The 17,541-nt window shown below is 38.9% G+C and overlaps 1 protein-coding gene across 2 annotated transcripts in view; it reads left to right on the top strand.

The window, feature by feature from the left end:
• The window catches only part of Rrn3 (RNA polymerase I transcription factor RRN3), a 33,499-nt gene that overhangs the window by 6,565 nt on the left and 9,393 nt on the right, over positions 1–17,541 (top strand). For both annotated transcript variants that reach the window (XM_078024323.1, XM_005323689.5), the window contains exons 4-14: positions 1,930–2,019; positions 2,111–2,240; positions 3,119–3,178; positions 3,641–3,704; positions 4,616–4,685; positions 8,604–8,702; positions 11,208–11,300; positions 12,223–12,364; positions 13,598–13,728; positions 15,292–15,422; positions 16,732–16,916. In XM_078024323.1, coding sequence (XP_077880449.1) covers positions 1,930–2,019; positions 2,111–2,240; positions 3,119–3,178; positions 3,641–3,704; positions 4,616–4,685; positions 8,604–8,702; positions 11,208–11,300; positions 12,223–12,364; positions 13,598–13,728; positions 15,292–15,422; positions 16,732–16,916 — 1,195 coding nt within the window. The remainder of the gene's footprint in view (positions 1–1,929; positions 2,020–2,110; positions 2,241–3,118; positions 3,179–3,640; positions 3,705–4,615; positions 4,686–8,603; positions 8,703–11,207; positions 11,301–12,222; positions 12,365–13,597; positions 13,729–15,291; positions 15,423–16,731; positions 16,917–17,541) is intronic.

The following is a 17,541-nucleotide window of genomic DNA, read 5'->3' as shown; positions in this document are numbered from 1 at the left end:
AGTTGCTGGGATTCAGGTGTGCGTCACGATGCCTAATCTTTGCACTTTTTTTGGTGGAAAGGAGTAGGATAGATATTTATGTATTTATTTATTTACCTTTTCATTGCTGGGTTGCAGTTGCTGTATATATGCTAGGCAAGTGCTCTACCACTGAGAGGTAGCCCCTCTGTTCAGTATTTGTGTTTATTTTTTTTGTGGTACTGTATGTTGAATTTATTCATCTTTGCACACATCCTGGCTTGTCTTCTCTATGTCTCTGGTCTCAGTGAGCTGCCATTAGTGTTATTCACAGTAGTTGTGTTATATTATAAAAATTATCACAATGTGAGTTGTGATTTACTTAATTTTCCTGCCAAGTTATTTGAGGAAATGAGGAAATTTTCTCATTTTGAGAAAATGCTCAAATGCTTGGTATCACATGTTCATAGCATAGAAAGCACTAAGTAATTGGATGAAAGTGGGGGGAAAGTGGCAGTACTTTTGATTGATGGAGAAAGGTACCATGGAAGTGTGGGCTGAGCTAGATTTGACCTCAGCAGGCAAGTTTGACCTGGTTTTTTATCGACTTCATGGTTGGGTAAGTTGCTTATCAATCTCTGTTAATCTCAGATTCCTCTACTGTAATATGGGACTAAATAATCATCTTGCTGAGTTTTTAGAATTAGAAAAAGATATATTTACAATGTCAAGCACCACGTCTGTTTCTCATTAGATGGTACTCCTATTTCTTCTATTGAGTCTTAATAAGTATTAATTATTTTCTTTAACAAATTGGGGCTTTACCTTATAATTTTTCCCTCTGCATGTTATATATGTATAAATATAAATAATGTCTTTCGGGAGCTGGGAGTGTGGCTCGATGGAAAACTGCATGCTTAATATGCACAAGTGTTCCAGCCGCAGCAGCAGCACCACCAACAAAAATAGTCCTATTTTCTATAATCTGATCATTTAGCTGTTAAACATGGGTGGGTGTTCTTTTTTTTTTTTTCCCTTGTTGCTAAAAATTATTTTGAACAGTAATTTTATTACCTGAAAAATGTTTTATTGGCAAAGTGGAATGGAACCTTTATTTGTACAAACACGTTCCAATGCATTTTTAAAGCCAGCCTAATGGATTTAGAAAAAGTTATTTGATGATGACTGTAGTAAATGAGCTCATCCCTACTATCCACATACTTTACAGTCAGCTTAGATAGAGGAATAGAGGTAGATATTGGTCCTTTGTGGTCTTCTAGCATTTAAATCTGATAAAATTCCACAATTTAAAAATGTCCCAGATGTCAGCATTTGAAGTGCTTTCACTGGTAAAGGGCAAACAATGTTCAAGGTGAAGTATTAAATTTAGTTCTCCTGTATTTTAGAGTTACTCTACTACCTTTTCTTTTTTTAAATATTTTTTTTAGTTGTTGATAGACCTTTATTTATTTATATGTGTTGCTGAGAATTAAACCCAGTGCCTCACACATGCCAGGCAAGTGTGCTACTGCTGAGACTGAGCCCCAGCCCTCTAATACCTTTTTTTAGAACAGTAAGGTTTATTGTGATTTTTTAAAATCTGTTTTGATATACAAATTTTGGCTTAATTGCAAATTTGTGACCTTTTTTCACCTAGTTTAAATATTATTTTTTTATATTTTACTATACTGGAATTAAATCCAATTCCTGTGCATACTAGGGCCTGAGCTACACCCCCAGCCTTTTAAAATTTGAGATAGGATCTCACTGAGTTGCCCATGCTAGCCTTGAACTTGCAATCCTCCTGTCTCAGCCTTCTGAGTCGATGGCAGTACAGGCATGCACCACCGTGCTCAGCTCTTCAGTCACTAATTGAAATGTTATCAACAACTGACCAATACAAAGTAGATACATTTTCTGTTACTTAGAAGATTTGTGATTTTGAAAATACTTTTCTTTGTTTCATTAAAGGATGACCAGATTATTAACTGGCTGCTGGAATTCCGCTCCTCTATCATGTATTTGACAAAAGACTTTGAGCAGCTTATCAACATTCTTTTGGTAAGTTTACCATTTATTTTATTTATTGATTCACTACTTTGAAAATAGTGAGTACCAGTGAACTGTTTTCATTATCTTCACCCAACACCAGAGATTGCCTTGGTTGAATAGAAGTCAGACGGTGGTGGAGGAGTATTTGGCTTTTCTTGGTCACCTTGTTTCAGCACAGACAGTCTTCCTCAGACCATGTCTCAGCATGATTGCTTCTCATTTTGTACCCCGTAAGTGGTTACTCTTTTCTTCTCTCTCCCTTCTTCCCTTCTTTCTTTCCTCTCTTTTTCTGTTTTGGCCCACAGTTCTGGCCCAAGGTCAAGGGGTTACATCTGCTGATGGCTGCCTTGCTGACAGTTCTGAGGTAGTATAGGATATCACCTGTAGGCAGTAAGCAGGCAGTGTGTGCACACGTTTGTGTGTGTGTGTGGGTTAAAAAAATAAAAACCCTGTTAATAAAAATATTTTATTCTCCTTTCATACTGACATTTTTTCACCATGGAAGATTCCAGGGTGTAAGTTAGCATTCTGATCATTTGTTCCCTGTGGAGGCATCTGGATTCACGTTGAGCTATGATTTTGTTGAATTGAAATTTGCTTTAGTGAATCACTGACAGTCTTAGAACTCGATTAGGAATTTGTAGCTGTTTAAAAATGATCCAGGGCTGGGGTTGTGGCTCAGCGGTAGAGTGCTCGCCTAGTACACTCGAGGCCTTGGGTTCGATCCTCAATACCACATAAAAATAAATAAATAAGGGTATTAAAAAATGATTAAGCTGGGTGAGGTGGCACATGCCTGTAAACCGAATGATTTTGGAGGCTGAGGCAGGAGGATCATAAGTTTGAGGCCAAACTAGGCAACTTAATGAGACCCTGTCTCAAGATAAAAAAGGTCTGGGGATATAGGTTATTGGTAGAGTGCTCCTGGGTTCAATTTCCAGTACTGCAAAAACAAAACAAAACTGTCAAGTTGCTTTACTTATTTTTTTTTTCCTTTTGGTTGTAAGTATAATCATTGTACTTAGTTTGGACTATAGAGAAACAGCTTTTTTTTGTTATAGCTGATTATTGTCTAAGTCTATGACATATTTTTTTTTTCTTTTAAAAGCCCGAGTGATCATTAAGGAAGGTGACATAGATGTTTCAGATTCTGATGATGAAGATGATAGTAAGTATAAAAAAAGGATTAAAGCAAAAAATGCCTTCTTAGAGAATATACCCTCAGTCATAGAATATGCTTGCACCTGTTCTATTAAGTAGATGGCAACAAATGATAACCTTTGGTAGAATCTTTTTGATACATTTAATACATTTAGCATTACTATGTAATTGGTTGGCATAAATTTATTGGGGATACAGTCTACTTAATCTTCATTGATAGTGAGTTGTAGAGAAAAATCTTGAAACAATTTATCTCATAAGATCTTCAGTTTGGGGGCTGGGTTGTAGCTCAGTGGTTGAGCGCTTACCTCGCAGGCATGAGGCACTGGGTTCGATCCTCAGTACCACATAAAAATAAATAAATAAATAATTTTTAAAAAAGATCTTCAGTTTTGCTTAGCAAGTGCTTTCATCTTCCTAGTTTTAAGTATTGGGTTGATGTTCATGCTCTTGACTTTTCTCCTTTTAGATCTTCCTGCAAATTTTGACACATGTCACAGAGCCTTGCAAATAATAGCAAGATATGTCCCATCGTGAGTATGTTTTTCAATAGTAGTGTTTAATACTTAAGAAATTATGGTTAGACCAGAGACGTAGTTCAATAACAGGGTGCTTGCCTAGCATGTGCAAGGCCCTTGGGCCAATCCGCAGTGCTGTAAAGAGAAAGAAAATTATAATCAATTAGTAGGAAATTACAAAATGCAAATTAGCACCAAAACTCAAGTGGTATGGTGTGGTTTTGCATTTTGTTGATGAAATCACATTTTTGCAAAAAATGATTTTTCTGTTTTCTATTCATTATCTAATTATTTTAAAAACTTCTATGCAGATTCTCCCCCAATTTTTGTATAGTGGTTGGAATTTTGCTTTTATCTTCAACAGATGTGCTATCCAAATATTTTCAATGAGAAACCTCTGTATTTGTGTCATGCCATTATGAATAAAAATTGCAGTTCTAAGAAAAGCTTTGCAGGTTTGTGGGTTTCTTTTGGAGGGGTGGACTTCTAGTTTCCTCTGTAGGTTTATTGTTTAACTTATATGCAAGTTGATGATTTATTTTCCCTTTTTGAAAAGTGTGTGTGTATATATATTATATATATACATATATATATATAAAATAGGTAGACATAGATATATGTGTATAAATATATAAAAATATCGTGGAATATTTTGGTTTTTAAACTGAAGCTCTGTTAAAACTTATAGAGGAAAAGCTTTCCCTTTGATTTGCTATCGATGTTAAAGTTAGTAAAGCTTATTTTTCCCCAAGTTAATTTAGATTTTCTCTGAAACTGTGCATTCATTTTAACTTTGAATTGTTTGAGGTATAGGGGTTCTTTTTTCCCTTGTGATCTATCTATATTTGCTCTTAGAGGAAAAATGTTCCTTTCTAGAAAATTTAGTTAACATGGATTGATTGAATTTTTTTTTTTTTTTTTAATAGGACACCATGGTTTCTTATGCCAATACTGGTGGAAAAATTTCCATTTGTTAGAAAATCAGAGAGAACATTGGTAAGAGATTTTTTTCATGGCAGAAATAATGGAAAGATTGTTTTATGTGGTGTTGTGTCTTTTTCTTAAAAATTGCTTTCTAAAGTTAATTCCTTTTCTCTTTTTTTTGGGGGGGGGGAGGGTACCAGGGATTGAACCCAACGCTGCTTAACCACTGAATCACATCCCCAGCCCTTTTTATATTTTATTTAGAGACAGGGTCTTGCTGAGTTGCTGATGCTGGCTTTGGAGTAAGAATTTCATTCAGATTTTTTTCTTAGCAAGTGTCTACTGAGGATTTCTCTTAAATGGTCAGAGTCCATTTGAGAAATATCTTTAGAGGCTTAATGTTTATATAGACAAGAATTACTAGAAGATAACAGTTTATATGTTACTAATTGTAAGCATGCCTAATTTGAATATGAAAGCAGAGCCTTGTGTAAATAAATTATGTGTAAGTAGATGGGCATGGTGGTGCCCATTTGTAATCACAGTGACTTAGGAGGCTAAGGTAAGAGGATCACAAGTTTAAGGCCAGCCTCAGCAATTTAATGAAGCCCTAAGCAACTTAGGGAGACCCTGTCTTTCTCTCTCTCTTTCTTTTTTTGGTACTGGGAATTGAACTCAGGGGCAATTAACCACTGAGCCACATTCCCCAGCCCTTTTTATATATTTATTTAGAGACAGGGTCTTGCTGAGTTGCTTAGGGCCTCACTAAATTGCTGATGCTGGCTTAGAAGGTGATCCTCCTGTCCCAGCCTCTTAAGCTGCTGAGATTACAGGTGTGCGCCACCGTGCTTGGCTGAGACCCTGTCTCAAAAAAAAAAAAGGGGTGGGGATGTGGCTCAGTGGTAAAGCATTTCTGAATTTGATTCCCAGTAACCCCCCCCCCTGCCCAAAATTTCTGCCTAAGTATTTGTGCAACTTTCTTTTTTCCTCCTGCAGTGCTGAGGATGGGACTGAGGGTCTTGCACATGCTAGGCGAGTGCCTTACTGTTGAGCTCTATTCCCACCCAGCCCTGTTCAATATTTGTATATTGGTGTAGGTTTTGATAAATGACAGTGGTTACCTTTTAAGTGTAGAGTTTTCCCTAAGTATTAACATGTTAAATAAGTAGTTAATAACTTTTGTTAATATTTGTGATAGTGTGCTTCAAGTGAAACATTGTAAACTACCATATTGTTTATGAAAATAGATGCAAAAATTCTCAAAAAATACTAGCAGACTGATTTTAGCAACTTAAGACAATTTATGTACCATAAGCAAATGAGGCTGATTTAATAAATTAACATACACTGTATCAGTAGAATAAAGAATAGAGGGGCTGGGATGGTGGATCAGCGCAGAGTGCTCGTCTAGCACATTCGAGGCCCTGGGTTCGATCATTAGCACCACATAAAAAATAAATAAAATAAAGGTATTGTTTCCAACTACTGCCAAAAAATGTTAAAAAAATAAAAATAAAACAATGGAAATCAGATGGTCCCCTCAGCAGATGCAGAAAAAGTATTTGACAAACACTCTCACCCTTTCAGGTCAAAAGCAGAAGGGAATTTTCTTAATCTGATAAAGGTCATCTATGAAAAACCCACAGATTATCATCAGACTCAATGGTGCGAGACCAGTTTTCCCTAACATGAGGAACAGAACAAGGATATCTGCTTTTGTTTCTGTTTCACAGTGGTGTCTCATTATGTTACCCAGACACAAGCCATCCTGCTACCTCAACTTCCTGAGAAGCTGTGACTATATACATGTACACCACGGGGTACCTATTTTTGCCACCTATCTAACCAGGGCATTTAGGCAAGAAAAGAATTGCAAAGAATCCAGAAGGAAAGCACAGGCTCAGCCTGTACATAGACAAGAATTACTGGAAGATAGCCACTTGGAAGACTGAGGCAGGAGGATCACAGGTTTGAGGCCAGCCTATACAACTTAGTTAAACCCACTCTTAAAATACAAAAAGGGATGGGTGTGTGGGCTGGGGCTGTAACTCTGTGGCAGAGCACTTGTCTAGCATGTGTGAGGCACTGGGTTAGATCCTTAGCACCACATTAAAAGAAAAAAAAAAGAAAATAAAGACATGTTGTGTATCTACAACTACAAAAAGATAATAATTAAAAAAAGGGATGGATGTGTAGCTCAGTGATAGGCCACCTCTATGTTCAATCCCCAGAACTGCCCCTCCCCCAAAAAAGGAAGGCCAAAAAGGGAAGAAATAAAACTTAAATATAACCTTTTTGTGGATTTTAAGGAATCCATTAAAAAAAACCTACTAGAGCTAATGTATTTGGATATTCGTAGGCAAAAGAATGAAATGTATGGATATCAGCATATAAAAAAATCTGAAGATGGATAAGAGCCCTAAAAATAACAAAACTGTTTGAAAGTTGGGTGGGTGGTGCAGGCCTCTAATCCCAGCTACTCTGGAATCTGAGTGAGGTAGGAGGATCCCTAGTTCGAGGTCAGCTTTAGCAACCCAGGGAGACCCTATCAAAATAAAGAGGCCTGGGGAGGTAGCTCAGTGGTAGAGCATCCCTGAGTTCAGTCCCTAGTTTTATAAAAAAACAAACATAAACAAAAGCAAGAAAACCAAAACCTAGTCAGAAAGGTCTTAGAAGAAAACATGTGTAAGTTTTCATGGCATTGAATCAGGCAACAGTTTCTGGATGTGATGTCTGAAGCATGAGCAACAAAGAAAAAATTCATCAATTAGACTTCCGAATTAATGGTTTGCTTCACAGGATGCTTTCACGAAAATAAGAAAACACTCCAGATAATGGGAGAAAATATTTGCAAATCAGGTATCTGATAAAGGATTTTTATCTATTAAAAAAAAAAAAAAAAAAGCAAACAAAACCCAAGTTACAACACAGTGAAAAGAAGCTCAGCGTCATTACCCATCAGGGAAATGTAGATCAGCACTGCTTCACGCCTGCTAGCATGGCCATGATAAGACCACCACAGAAATAAGCAACGGTAAGGATAGGTAGAACCTGGAACTCGTCCATTGCTAGAAAACTGAAATGGTGCAGTCCTGTGGAAAACAGTCTTGGTAATTTCTTCAGAAGGTTAAATATAGAATTACTATATGGCTTCATTGTTTCCACTGTGTACCCAAGATAAATGAAAATAAGTCTACCAAAAGTAAACTTATATGTGAATGTTCATAGCAACATTATATTCACAACAGCCTAAAAGTAGAAACAATTTTAATGTTTACAGATTCACAAAACATATTAGATCTGTTCAACAAAATATTCAGCAAATAAATACAGGCTATAATATGAGTGAACCTTAAAAACATTACAGATGACCACATGAATCCACTTATATGAAATATCTAGAATACACAAATTAATAGAAAGTAGCTGCTTAAGGATGGACTGCTAGGACATGGGGTTTCTGTTTAGGGTGATGTTTCAAAATTGAACATGGTGATGATCACACAGCTCTGAGTATATTAAAACTGTTTTACACTCTATTTTTCGCAGTATAGTGGGGTGTGAACTCAGGGTGCTTTACCACTGAGCTACATCCCCAGCCCTTTTTATTTTTTAGTTTGAGACAAGGTCTCACTAAATTGCTCAGTCTGACCTTGAACTTGTAATCTTCCTGTCTCAAACTCCTAAGTAGCTGGGTTCACAGGTGTGTGCCACCACACCTGGCCTGCTGTGTACAATAAATGTATAAATTACATGAGATGCATTATAAAAAGGATAGTTTTTTTAAAACACTGTAAAAGTATGTAAATTATAGATTCAGTTTACTTGGAATAATTGGAGTGATTAAATTATGCTGAATGTAATATAGAAACAGTAAAATTTTTGTATTATTAGATAATTTTGTGTTTAAACATATAAAGATATAATTTATGTTTTGCTTATATAATAAACATTCTGTTGAAATGTGTATTTTTTGTTTTATCCTTTTAGGAGTGTTATGTTCATAACTTACTAAGGATAAGTGTGTATTTTCCAACCTTGAGACATGAAATTCTGGAGCTTATTATTGAAAAGCTGCTTAAGTTGGATGTAAGTGTTGAATAATCTACTTTTTCTTGATTTTCTTATATTGGATATATTTTGTTTGTTGGCAGCAGTGGAAAAGAATCTACAAATTTCACCATCCTTTGCTGCATTGCTCTTAACATATGTGAACTCTGTGCTGGGAGTTCTGGACAGTGATGGAGGAAAGGCATTTACACAGTCACTCAAAGGGAAAAGTACATAGGAAGAAGCACACATGTTAGGAACTAGAGTACCTGATACGGAGGGGTGGCACCCAGCAGGGCCTTCCGAGGAAGCAATGTTGAAATGGGGTTCTATATACCTTTTTTTTCATTTGAAGTTTTTTTAAAAGAGGCAAATTGCAATGCTAAACAAGTAAAAGTACTGTGAGGAGACCTGTAATAAGAGGCAGAAAATGTGAACGGGAGAGGTGGATTCTAGTGGTATTGTGGAGGAAAGGTGAACTGGTCCTTGAGACCGAGTTGGAAGTGGGAAAGCAGAGGGTATGGGAAGGAAATCCTTCAGAGGACAGAATCTTGGTGTTACCATTAGTAACAGAAAGAAACATCACGAGGAGGAAGTTGGAGGATCTATGTTCCCTTTTGGACAGGTGGAGCTGAGTGTAGGGGTGCTGGTGGACCCCCTGTGGGTGATGCAGTTAGGACCAGGAGAGGAAGGCCATAGAAGGGGGGAATGGATACCTGGGGTATCTGGAAGAAGGAAGGGTCCAGTTGGCACCATGATAATGCTGACCTTTGAAGAAGACTGAACAAAGCAAGTGCTTGATTTGTGATAACAGGAGGTCTTTGCTGCCTTCTGGAGGGCCTCATCACTGAAGAGCGAGGACCGTTCCAGGAGAAAGTGGGTGGGCGGAAGCAAGGCAGTGAGAAACCTCTGTGAGTGGGGGGAAGACAGCTGCCTTGGTGAGACAGAACAAAGTGAGGCTTCAGTGGTATAGAAGAGAAGACAGACAGATCCAGCCATCTGTAGTCACCTGATCCTTGACAAAGTTGCCAAATACAGGGGGCTGGGGATGTGGCTCAAGCGGTAGCGTGCTCGCCTGGCATGCGTGCGGCCCGGGTTCGATCCTCAGCACCACATACCAACAAAGATGTTGTGTCCGCCGAGAACTAAAAAATAAATGTTGGAAATTCTCTCTCTCTCTCTCTCTCTCTCTCTCTCTCTCCTCTCTCCTCTCACTCTCTCTTTAAAAAAAAAAAAAGAAAAGTCGGGGGTTAGATCTCATGAAAATCAAAGGGAGATCAGTAGAGGAAAGGGACTAAAGGGTACAAGGATGAGAGGGAGGGGAGAAATGTTGGGAAGTGATGTTAGTCAAATTGTGTTGTTAACACTGCATGTGTGTATATTTAACAGCAAATCCATCATTATGTATAACTGTATTGTACCAATAGAAATAGTAGAAAAACAAAACCAAAGTAAGGTCTTGCAAGAGCTGGCAGTTGTGTGTGCTGGCAGCATTTCCCTGGGGTTACTTCACTGTTCAGGTGCATTTGGAATCTGTTGTCTTTTTTTTTTTTTAATTTTTTTAATATTTATTTTTTAGTTTTTGGCAGACACAACATCTTTGTTTGTATTTGGTGCTGAGGATGGAACCCGGGCCGCACGCATGCCAGGCGAGCGCGCTACCGCTTGAGCCACATCCCCAGCCCCAATCTGTTGTCTTTTTCTAGTGTATTCTGAAGGAACATTACGAAGATTGTCTATAGGTATCAGGCACAGATCATTGAAAAAGCATGATTTGGGTAGTATGCTGAACAGGATGTGTGAGGTATGAAGAATAATCATTCACTTGAGCTTGCAGCTTATCCTTTTTTGCTCAGGTGATTCACGACATGGTTCTGAAAGGAATATGTGTGTCCAGAGCATAGAAAGAGATGCGTATGTTGATTTTGTTGAGGCTGATAGAGTGCATGTGTCACATTGCAGTTCATGTTGATTTCATTCAAGTATGTAGTGAAAGAAGCTTGGATTATAATATTTAGTATTGGCATAATATTAGAGTATGACACTTAAATTCCTTCACAGTCCAGATCAGTTCATGGATCTATACCATAATTGTGGGTTTTTAAAAAATATTTTCAGTTGTAGCTGGACACAATACTTTTATTTTATTTATTTATTTTTATGTGGTGCTGAGGATCGAACCCAGGGCCTCGCATATGCTAGGCAAGCATTCTACCACTGAGCCACAACCCCAGCTCCATTATTATGTTTTAACAATTTATTGGGCTGGGCATGTGGCTCAAGTGGTAGCGCGCTCGCCTGGCATGCATGCGGCCCTGGTTCGATCCTCAGCACCACATACCAACAAAGATGTTGTGTCCGCTGAGAACTAAAAAATAAATATTAAAAGAAAAATTCTCTCTCTCTCTCTCTCTCTCCCCACCCCTAAAAAAAAAAACCAATTTATCATACAGATACTTCTAAAGTATATGTAGCAGAGGAACTTCCAGCCCTCAGATGTATTTTGAATGCTTTCATTTATTGTCTTTTGTTGTTATAATGTAGGTGAATGCATCCCGGCAGGATATCGAAGATGCTGAGGAAATAGCTGCTCAAACTGGTGGTGCCACAGATTCCACAGAAGGATTGTTTAATATGGTCAGCATTTCTGTTAATGAGAACTGACATGGGAAGTTCACTGTTTCAGAATGTGGGAAGAGACAGCTAGTAGTGTCTCACTTTTTCAAGGGTTTAGTTTAAAACAGTTAACATAATTTAGCAAAACTGAAACAGTTCCTTCATTGAGTAGTTTGTTACCACATGTTTACTGCCTGGGGTAATTGGTTTGTTTCCAAGGATTTGAATTTGGATTTGATGAAATAGGTTTCACATCCATCCATTAAAATTTTTTTCATTGTGTTATTGTGAACCACTCACTGTGAGGGAGTGATAAATAGAAGAGCAGGAATCTGGGGTGGTGTTGAGGTGGGTTCAGGTCCTCTTGGGAAGTGTCAGGAGCAGGACAGGGTGAGGATGGGGCTCCGTGAGGCCAGGCTCTCCCGGGAAGTGTCCGCAGCTCATCCTGCCAATTGATCTGAAGTAGGAATTGCTCCTGGAGTTTGGTCCCAGCTTGACACCAGATCTGACCCTTTCTGACCGCCTATCAGTCAGTCAATTATTGGTCCTCAGACATGGTCTTGGGCTACTTTTCTGCTGAAGAAGGGAAACAGCTGTTAGTTTGGTAGACAACACGTCTACCAGCATGAGGTGGATACCCTGATTTGGGAAATCGGACCCAGATATTAGCACCAGAAGTATGAGTTGGGGGAGTCAGATGTTTGCATGGCCAGTTCTTTGTGGTTGTTCCTGAGGCCTTGGGTTCCATCCCAACACCTAAATAAATAAGTGGGATATAATCAGCAGCTGCTGCTCTGGATCTGGTCTTTCTGTTTTTTGACTTGCATCCCTGACTGAGAGCCCATGCCTGGGAAGGTGTCTGCATTTTCTCTCACAGGAAATAGTCGCTGTGAAGGTTTTCTAAGTAAAACCTTAATTTTTTAATTCAATTTTTACTTCTAAGGATGAAGATGAAGAAACTCAACCTCAGACCAAGGCTGATCATCCAGAGCAGCTTGACCAGATGGTCCATCCTATAGCTGAACGCTTGGACATCCTGCTGTCCTTGCTGTTGTCCTACATCAAGGATGTCTGCTATGTGGACGGTAACCACTGTGATAATTTCCATAGCTAATGTACCTGGCTCTGTGCTGGTGTTTTCCATACATTTTTTGTAGAAATAAGAAAAATCTCTCAGGCTATCAGATAGGAAGGTTTTAGAGAGATCAGCTTACTTGCTGATGAATATAACATAGGGCTGCAGCTTGCCTAGCATATATGAGGCGCTGGTTCAATTGTCAGCACTACATATAAGTAAATAAAATAATGGTCTATTTGCAACTAAAAATATTTATAAAAAAAGTTACATTTGGGCTGAGGTTGTGGCTCAGCGGTAGAGTGCTTGCCTAGCATGTGTGAGGTGCTGTGTTCAATCCTTAGCACCACATAAAAATAAATAAAATAAATGTATTGTGTCCAATTACAACTAAAAAAATATTTAAACAAAAAACTTATCTTTGGAACCTGTGATCTTTTTACTAATGTATTAAAAGATGATATATGGAATTTGGTCAGTTTTAGTCAGAGGTCAGTCAGCACTCAAGTTGCTCAAGATGTGTGAGAATGGTGTAGTAGCTATCACAGTGTGGTGCTTACATTACATTCTGAGTTTAGAGGGTCTTTGCTTGGTACCATTATGCCAGGTTTTGCGACTGTACTGAACAAATCATCTTGCTGCTTGCCCTCGTGAAACAGCCTGGAGATTTTGCTAATAAAGAACAATTTTTGTCCCTATGTTTTGCTAACATTTAAGAATAAGCTTACTTAACTGTGCGTAATCAGACTTGAATCTAATTAACTCTGCTACTAGTTTATTGCTGTTACTTTTTGGTACTGGGTATTGAATTCACGAACACTCGACCACTGAGCCACATCTCCATCCCTATTTTGTATTTTATTTAGAGATAGGGTCTTACTGAGTTGCTTAGGGCCTTGCTTTTGCTGAGGCTAGTTTGAACTTGCGATACTCCTGCCTCAGCCTCCAGGACTGCTGGGATTACAGCTTTGCTCCACCATGCCTGGATACAATGCTATATTTCTTATTGGTATCTTTTTAAAAAAATATTTATTTATTTTTTAATTGTAGTTGGACTCAGTACCTTTATTTTTTATTAATTTTTATGTGGTACTGAGAATTGAACCCAGGGCCTCACATGCCAGGCGAATGCTCTATTGCTGAGCCACAACCCGCCTCCGTTCCCTTTTAATTTGACAAATGAAACTGGTAGCTTGAAAATAATTTTTATTCATGAAACTGAAATGCCAAATTTTCTTTGCAGGTAAGATTGATAACAACAAAACAAAGGATTTATATCGCGATCTTGTAACTATCTTTGACAAACTCCTCCTGCCTACTCATGCTTCCTGCCATGTACAGTTTTTCATGTTTTACCTCTGTAGCTTCAAATTGGTGAGTGAAAAAAGTCACTAACATTATTTTATTCTTGCCCACAGTTTTTCCCTTTAAAATTGCGTACAGAAAGACCATGAGGGATTTCTTTTCCTTGAGTGCAGTTTACTAGTACTTTTAAATAAAATTGCATTCCCCTTTCAGTATCTGGAAAGAAAAGGGAATTGGCTGCTGTCATCCTGAAGCTGTCATCCTTAGCTTGATCACTAGGTGGTGCCCTTCCCTTTAGTTCGTTCCATTTTATTAAAATCTCATATGGGATATTGAATAACTATTTCCTTTATTCCCTCTTATGATTGAGTCCTACCTATCTAGATCCAGCCAATTTTGTTTATGTGTGGGCGGAGGGGTGCTTGGGATTGACTCCAGGGGTGCTGTAATACTGCTCTCATAGCTACATGTATTGCTCATATAGCTACATAATATGCTCTAATAGCTGTATCTCCAGATTTTTTATATTTTTTTATTTTGAGACAGGGTCTTATTAAGTTGCCTAGACTAGTCTTGCACTTTTGATTCTCCTGCCTCAGCCTCCCCAGTTGCTGGGATTATAGGCATACACTACCACACCTGGTTCCAATCAGCCAACCAGCTTTTTAATCCAGAATTTTTTTGGCTTATTCGGAGGACAAAGGAAATGCAGGAGACTCTTGTAGCTGCTTACAAGAGTGTAAAATATGTAAAAACGTTAAAAACAGTCTGTCCAAATCCGCCCAAATCCGAGTGTTGCTAACTTTAGAAAAGAGCTATTTGCTATTTGGGAGAAGTTGGAGGTTGTGCTCTTTGTTAAGAAGCTTAGTCAGTCTTTTTGTTGTTGTTGTTGTTTATTTTATGTGGTGTTGAGGGTTGAACTCAGTGCCTCACACATGCAAGGCAAGCACTGTGCCACTGAGCTACAGTCCCAGCACTAGTCAGTCTTTTTTTCCAAAATTAGCATGATTAATCAAACACCAGCTGTACTTGAATCCTTACTTCTGTGTATGATTAAGTCAGTGTGGGCAGAGAGACAGGAAGGGTACTTTGCACGCTCAGGAGGAATTTCCATGGGGAATCCCAGGGAGTGTGGATTATCACTGGTTTCCAGGTCTGGCTGAGCATCTTAGATTCACTTGAAGAGTTTTCACAATGTGCAGATTCCAAAGCCCTGTCTCAAACCTACTGCATGTATACACACAGAATAGATTCCTTTTTCTTTCTTACTCGAGAGGTTGTTTGGCCTGGCCTTAATTACCTGGGTTCAAGTGATTTTCCTGCCTCTGCCTTCCAGGTAGCTGGGTTGATAGGCATGGTGCAACCAGCACATCAGACACTTCAGTGTTGATTTTGATGCTTAGCTAAGTGAGGGATCCATTGGATCAATAACACCAGGGTGCTCTTTAAGCTGTGTTAAATAGCATTAGCTTAAAACTTAGGAACCATGATCATTGTATTTATTATTTAGCAGTACAACTGAGATACCAGAACTTTCTTTCCACATTGGTGAAGTAAAAATCTGAGGATTCTGATAACCAAAGTATATTAAGCATTTAAAAAAGATAAGGTCAACACCTTTTCTTTTTATAGGGATTTGCAGAAGCATTTTTGGAACATCTTTGGAAAAAATTGCAGGATCCAAATAATCCTGCCATCATCAGGCAAGCTGCTGGAAATTATATTGGGAGCTTTTTGGCAAGAGCTAAATTTATTCCTCTTATGTAAGTAACCTAATTTTCCATGTGCTTTTTAATACCATGTTTTAAAAAAGATTATAGCATCGTCTTGAGTAAAAAAAAAGTCTTTTTTGGGGGGGGGTCTATATTTAAAATGAATAAAATCTGTTTTCCCCATTCTGTTCAAGTTGTTTATGTTTTCAAAAGGCAAATTTCAGAGTAAAGTGCCTCCTGTTTTAGATGGCAACCCCATATTGCAAGGCTTTTGTTACGGTTTTGTGTGTGGTTGCATTGGAATGCGGAAATCCATTTGTCTTCATGGGTAGCATAGTGCCATATACTATTTTCACTCTTGTAGGTTTGTCTTTTTTTTTTTTTTTTTTTAAGTACCGGGGAGTGAACCTAGGGGCACTGAGCCACATCCCCGACCCTTTCATTTTTTGTAAGACAGGGTGTTACTAAGTTGCTTAGGGCCCCAGTCAGCTGCTGAGGCTGGCTTTGAACTTGAGATCCTCCTACCTTAGCCTCCTGAGCTGCTAGAATTATAGCAGTGCGCCACGACACCGGTTTTTTGTTATTTTTCATTTGCACTTCAACTCAGATTGTATCTGTTGAAGCTGAAGAAGAACCCTTTAGAAAGGCAGTAGGAAGCGCTGGGAATGTAACTGAGCATGTGCTGAGCCTGTGAGACTCCCTGGGTTCAATCCCCAGCACCAAAAATAAAAGGCAGTTGGGTGGGGCGGGGAGGAAAGGTTATACAAATACCTAACTAGGAGGCCAGTTTCTTCAAATAATCCATGAAAACATCCTTAGGCAAGGATGCTGCTAAAAATCTTTCCCCAACAAATTAAGAGCAATCTGGCTTAAATTGTTGATCTTAGGACTTAATCAGAATCCCATGGGCACCAGATTGTCTTCCTCTTATGAGATGTTGGTGCTTGAGCCAATTCTTTGGCTATATCACCCCAGGGCCTGAGAGCACACCTAGAAGCCCTTCTTAGTTAAGTAGGAGAAACTCTCTTCCATCCCTTCAGACGTGTTTAGGGCCCTGTTTCTCCTGGAAGGCAGCTGCTGCTCTGCCTTGTGATTGGAGCGTTACCTTCCCACCCGTCCTTTATCGTCTGCTTCTCTCTGCACATGGGTGGTCTGTTTCCCCTGGTCCTGGGGATAGAACTGGGTTTTTTTTCATGCCAGGCAAGTGCTCTACCACTGACCTACATCCCTGACCTGTGGGAGATAATGTACAGGAGTTTGTGATGTTTCCATGGTTTGTGATGAATGGCTGTTGTGTGGTTTTTGTCAGTCTAGTTTTCTTCTGAAATAAGTAAAGTTGACTTGAACTTTTCTTCTCCAGTACTGTAAAGTCGTGCCTGGACCTTTTGGTTAACTGGCTGCACATATACCTAAATAACCAGGATTCAGGAACAAAGGCCTTTTGTGACGTTGCTCTCCATGGACCATTTTATTCAGCCTGCCAAGCTGTATTCTACACTTTTGTTTTTAGACACAAGCAGCTTTTAAGTGGAAACCTGAAGGAAGGTCAGTGATGTGGGATCCATGGTCTCAGACTGGATTTTCTTAGAAAACCAAATTTTGATTACTTAATTACTTAATCCCTCTTTAGGAAAACGATACTTTGCTTTTTGGAGATGTTGGTAAAAACTATGGGTTAGGAAAACTGCATGTGCACTCACATTGTTACAAATAATTTCAAGTTGCTCAAAGGACCCTAGAATCCCTTCAGTCTCCTTTTTTCTGTTAATGGACTTGAGGTTGAGACTCCTGCCTCGAAGACAGTGAAATGGGAAGTCATCTTCAGAATTGAGGCTGCTTGGGATGGGCCACTGCCCTGCACAAAACTTCTGACACCCCCTTTCCTTGTCCTTATAACAACCCAGTAAAGGGTGTGGCTTGCGAGTATGCATCATTGGCAGTAAATCAGTTTAGGCTGTTTTGTTTATTTTCATGAAAAAGTTAAATAGTTTTATAGCTATTTTCTTTAAACCAGGGCTTCTCAGTCTTGGCATAATCCTTCATTGCGGGGGTTGTCCTGTGCACTGTGTAGCAGCACCCCTTACCTCCACCTGCTGGGGTCAGTAGCAACTCCCTGCACATCCCCAGGATGACAGTTAAAACTACCTCTGGGCACTGCGCATGTCCTCTG

The sequence above is a fragment of the Ictidomys tridecemlineatus genome, chromosome 10, assembly GCF_052094955.1.
Source record: "Ictidomys tridecemlineatus isolate mIctTri1 chromosome 10, mIctTri1.hap1, whole genome shotgun sequence".
In the NCBI taxonomy this organism is placed as follows: domain Eukaryota; kingdom Metazoa; phylum Chordata; class Mammalia; order Rodentia; family Sciuridae; genus Ictidomys; species Ictidomys tridecemlineatus.
This window is presented reverse-complemented; position numbering and strand designations above follow the sequence as displayed.